This window comes from Carya illinoinensis, chromosome 8 (assembly GCF_018687715.1).
Source record: "Carya illinoinensis cultivar Pawnee chromosome 8, C.illinoinensisPawnee_v1, whole genome shotgun sequence".
NCBI lineage: Eukaryota > Viridiplantae > Streptophyta > Magnoliopsida > Fagales > Juglandaceae > Carya > Carya illinoinensis.
In genome coordinates this window covers 15,720,480-15,725,531 of record NC_056759.1, presented here as the reverse complement: position 1 = coordinate 15,725,531, position 5,052 = coordinate 15,720,480, and the positions used below count along the sequence as shown (strand labels likewise).

General features: G+C 37.5%; 2 protein-coding genes across 2 annotated transcripts; both read right to left on the bottom strand.

Annotated features, from left to right (window-relative positions):
• Positions 1-678: 678 nt before the first annotated feature.
• LOC122274456 lies at positions 679-1,503 on the bottom strand. The gene has a single exon (XM_043083493.1). It carries the CDS (start codon positions 1,501-1,503, stop codon positions 679-681), a length of 825 nt encoding a protein of 274 aa, XP_042939427.1.
• A 2,342-nt stretch (positions 1,504-3,845) lies between these two features.
• LOC122274455 lies at positions 3,846-4,793 on the bottom strand. The gene has a single exon (XM_043083492.1). The coding sequence runs from the start codon at positions 4,791-4,793 to the stop codon at positions 3,846-3,848; it is 948 nt and encodes a 315-aa protein (XP_042939426.1).
• Positions 4,794-5,052: the final 259 nt, after the last annotated feature.

Genomic DNA, 5,052 nt, shown 5'->3' with positions numbered 1-5,052 from the left:
CCCTTAAGATAGCTATTAGCTAAGAGCCAGGCGCGGCCACCTAAAAGTTCTGTCCTCGGGGATTGGCCTTTCATTATGGGTATAAAGGGATTCTATTTAATAATCTGTAGAGTTATGAAGAAAAATGTGAGATTATGGTTTAGCGATATCCCACTCACTAATAACGGCTCGGCTCTTCGTTCTACTAGAATAAATATTGTAAGACTACTCGGCAAAGCTCTCTTATACGGGAGCAGATAGAGACAGAGAGAGAGAAAAGTTGTTGTAATTCACTTGTTACAAAATCAAATTAATCTCGACCTAAATCACAAGTTCACAACCTTTAAATTCCCAAACTCCCGTAATGAATTTAAGACAGCCATTTCTATTCTTAACATCATAGGTATCAAGTTATAAAGATATTTTGTCTCTAGGGAAGCAACCTTATTTTGTCTAAAGGAAATGAGAAACAGAAATTTCAGAAGACAACAAGGGGAGAGAGAGAGATAAGCTCACCAGTAATGCAGCCAGAACGAAGCGGCGGGGCCGACAAATAGGAGAGGAAGGAAGAGTTCCTCACTCTGCTTGGATTGATGAACATGGAACGAAGACATGAGCTTAAGGCCTAGTTTGAATAGCTAAGTTCTCCCATTACATCTTTTTTTTTTTTTTTTGAAATCAAATACATCTCTATTAACCTTAAACATCAGAGTTTACATGACTAGATTCTGGCAATAAAGCCGTTACAACTGATTCCTCATTAAGAGAGGATTTTGCTAAGTTATGAGCTAGAGTGTTTCCACTTCTCCTAATAAACAGAAACTTCCAACTAGTGAAAAACGTTAGATTCAGTTGAATATCAGTGATAATCATTCCCACTCTATCCCATCTTTCTACTTGAGAATAGATACCTTTAATAACCTGGGATGAATCCCCTTCAAATACAACACAAACATTGCCCAATTCCATAGCCATTTTAACTGCTTGATATGCACCTATTGCTTCTGCCAAAAGAGGATCATTAAACCCAGCTTGTGTTATTGTCTTTGTGCCTACCACATGTCCTCTTTGGTCTCGGGCTATTAAGCCCAATCCAATTATACCCTTCTCTTCACAGATTGCAGCATCCCAATTGATCTTCAAGAAACCTGCAGGTGGCGGATTCCAACTTGTAGTTAACATTTGCCTTCCTCTATTGTTTGTTCTGTTTCTGCTATGAACATTTTTGTACTCTTCCAAGGATTGTTTGGATTGATTGACTATATGTGTTGGATGTTGGAAGATACCCTCAAATATCAACTTGTTCCTTCTATGCCAAATATTCCTTGCAGTAATGGTGAAGAATTCCATAACTTGCTGCTCACATTTTGCATCTAGTTTCTCAAATATATCTTTAAATTTTTCTGCTCTGTCTGAACTTTTATTTATTGCAATTGGTCCTTGACTCCAAACATCCATTGCAGATTTACAGCTCCATAAAGCATGTTCTACAGTTTCTTCCTCACTTAAACAGATCGGGCACATTGGTGACTTTAGAATTTTCCTCTTATGTAAGTTCACTCTTGTAGGTAATGCCTCTAAACATGCTCTCCACATGAAAACTTTTGCAGCTTGTGGAATTTTGAATTGCCAACAGCATGTCCATCTTTCTTGTAATTGCATTTCATTCTCGATGACTGTCCTTGAGCATTGTCTTGCATATTTTTCAGAAAATGATAACCACTCTTCACTGAATAGCTCCCATCCTTAGAACCCAACCACATTAATCTGTCTCTTGCCCCAGTCTGACTTAATGGAATTTTCTGAATTGTTGCTGCAGTTTCAGGGCCCATAATGTCTTCTATCACCTCTTTCCTCCATTGCTTATTCTCATGGTTGATAAGTTCAGCTACTTTTGCATCCTCTTGCAATGTATTAACAGGCTCCTGAATTCTATATGATGTTGGTTTTGGCAGCCATCTGTCCCTCCATATTTCTGTGTTCATACCATTGCCTATCCTCCACAAAGATCCTTTTTCAATTATGATCCTTGCTTTACAGATACTTCTCCACACGAAAGATGGCCTTGAACCCATCCTTGCATTCAAAAACTGAGTATTTGGGAAATATTTGCATTTTAGAACTTGAGATGCTAATGATTCCGGATGTTGTATTATTCTCCATCCTTGTTTAGCTAATAAAGCGAGATTAAACACTTCAAGATCTCTGAATCCTAATCCTCCAATTTTCTTAGCTTTCCCCATTTGATTCCAAGAAACCCAATGCATTTTATTCTCCTCTTGCTTCTGACCCCACCAAAACTGACTCATCAGTCTATTAATCTCCTTTAAAAGAGATTTTGGTAACTTGAAAACACCCATACAATATGTGGGAAGAGCTTGTATAACAGCTTTTAAAAGAGTTTCTTTACCTGCATGAGATAAGAGTTTTGACTTCCAACTAGAAATTCTGTTTCTCACTCTATCCAGAATATTGTTGAAAGCACTTTTCCTTGATCTACCAATAAAAGCAGGTAATCCTAAGTATTTTTCATAACACCTTGTTGATCTGATTCCAACAATGGCCATAATGTAATCTCTTGTCTCCTTTCTTGTATTAGAACTGAAAAATATAGAAGTTTTATCCTTATTCAGTTTTTGCCCCGATGCCTTTTCATATAGATCTAGCATACCATGTATCTTGGACCACTCCATTGCATTTGCTCTACAAAACAGCAAGCTATCATCCGCAAAGAATAAATGGTTTATGCTAACATTTCCTCTTCCCATTGAAAAACCAGTGATATCTTTTGTTTTCTCAGCCTGTTTCAATAAAGTGCTTAACACCTCAGAAACCAAAATGAAAAGGTAAGGGGACAAAGGGTCCCCTTGCCTAATACCTCTTGATGGTTTAAAAAAGCCTTGAGAAGATCCATTTAAAAGAATGGAATATGATACTGATGAAACACATTTCATAACCAGCTTTATCCATTTCTCACAAAAACCCAACTTCACCATCACCTTTTCCAGAAAACCCCATTCTACCCTGTCATATGCCTTGCTCATATCTAATGTTAATGCCATATACCCATGTTTCCCCTTCTTCTTTATAGACATTGAGTGCATGGTTTCAAAAGCCACAATGGCATTTTCAAGAATTAATCTACCCGGTACAAAAGCACTTTGGGTGGGTGAGATGATCTTAGGTAATATTTTCTTCAACCTGTTTGCAATCACTTTGGAAGCTATCTTGTATAAAACATTGCATAAAGAAATAGGCCTATAATCTACCACTGACTTTGGACTCTTAATTTTTGGAATGAGAACAATGTAAGTTTCATTTATTTTGCTAACCTCCCCAGATGAGTTTAGTACCTCTAGAACAGCTTTAGTCACCTCTCTCCCAATGATTTCCCAATGTTCTTGATAGAAAGTTGCCGAGAAACCATCTGGTCCAGGAGCTCCCAAAGGTTTCATTTGAAATAAAGCTTCTTTGACCTCTTCTTATGTGAAAATTCTGGACAGATCTCTATTCATGGACTCATCAATCTTTTTCTCCATTTGATTTAAGCAAGTTGCAATGCCCACTGGATTGGATGTAGTAAATAGGTGCTGAAAATATTGCCCAAAGATTTCTGAGATTTCTTCCATTCTTCTAGCTTCTTCACCATTTTCTTTCATGATTGATCTAATTTCATTAGTCTTTTTTCTCTGGCTTGCACATTTATGGAAGTACTTTGTGTTTCTATCCCCATCTTTGAGCCAATTTTGTTTTGCTCTTTGTTTCCACTTAGTGTTCTCCTCTTCCAGTAAGCAATCCACTTCCTTTTTCAATTGTTTTAAAGCCACAGTATGTAATCCCATGTTCATACACTGCATCCTCTCCATCTAGTTTAGTTTCCTTTGTATCTCCCTATTGTTGTGTCTTAGAGTAGTCCTGCTCCATTGGATCAAACCTTCCTTGCATTTCAATAGATTTTGTTGGACTAACCTCATCTGATTCCCCTCCCCTTCTTGTTGTTGAGACCAATTTGTATTTATCAGATTGCTACATTCATCCCTTAGGTTCCAGCTTGCTTCATACCTAAACATTTTCTCCCTTCTCCTTTCTAGTAAAACTGCCAGTCTTTCTTCACTTCCCATATTTATCACCAGAGGGCAATGATCTGAGGAGTAGGCAACTTGACCATAAATGCTTATCTCAGAAAAGATCCTTATAAGAGGCAAATTTCCCATGGCACGATCTAATCTTTCTTTAGTGAATAGATTACCTTCTCTGTTATTGTTCCAGGTATATTTTTGTCCTTGAAAACCACAGTCAAACAGACCACATGCTTCCATTGTTTCTCTGAACTCCTCCATTTGATTGTAAGGTCTTAAAGCTGCCCCTTTCTTTTCATGTTGGTGAAGAATCTCATTAAAATCTCCAAAACAAAACCAAGGTTTGTCCTGTCTGGGTTGTAACATTTTCATTAAATTCCAGCTATCAGTCCTTTTAGCAGTATACGGGCTACCATAGAATCCAGTGAACTGAATTTCTGTGTTTACCTCTTCCTTCTTCAAATTAAGTGATATGTGTTGCTGGGAATATGATTCAAGGTTGAAGTTGTCACTACTGTTCCACAAAAAAGCCAAACCTCCACTAAAACCTTTGCTATCTATCACAAAACTACTGTCAAACCCCACCTTATTTCTTATCTCTTCTACTTTATTTCTACCACATTTAGTCTCTATTAGGAATACAAAATTAGGACACTTTGTTTTCACTAACCGATGCAGCTCTCTAACTGTATGAGGGTTCCTAAGCCCTCTACAGTTCCAGCTAAGGCCTATCATTATTGTTGATGGAGCTGCATAGTAGCCTCCATCAACTCAGGATTAAACCTGTTCAATTCAGTTGTTGAATCTCCCTTTCTCTTCTTTGAACTCTTATCATTCTTCTCTTGATTGAATAACACCCTCTTTTTCTTTTCATTACTTCCAACCTCTTTTGTTTCTATTTTTCCACTGTTTTTCTCCCTTGCCTTTTTCTTCCATGTGGCACTATTTCTGTTATGTCCTACTCGAGGAACAAATTGGTTCACATATTCAGTCC

What these genes read in the sequence shown, in the direction of transcription:
- LOC122274455 (XM_043083492.1), bottom strand. Translation starts at nt 4,793, where the DNA reads ATGATAGGCCTTAGCTGGAACTGTAGAGGGCTTAGGAACCCTCATACA.
- LOC122274456 (XM_043083493.1), bottom strand. Translation starts at nt 1,503, where the DNA reads ATGTGCCCGATCTGTTTAAGTGAGGAAGAAACTGTAGAACATGCTTTA.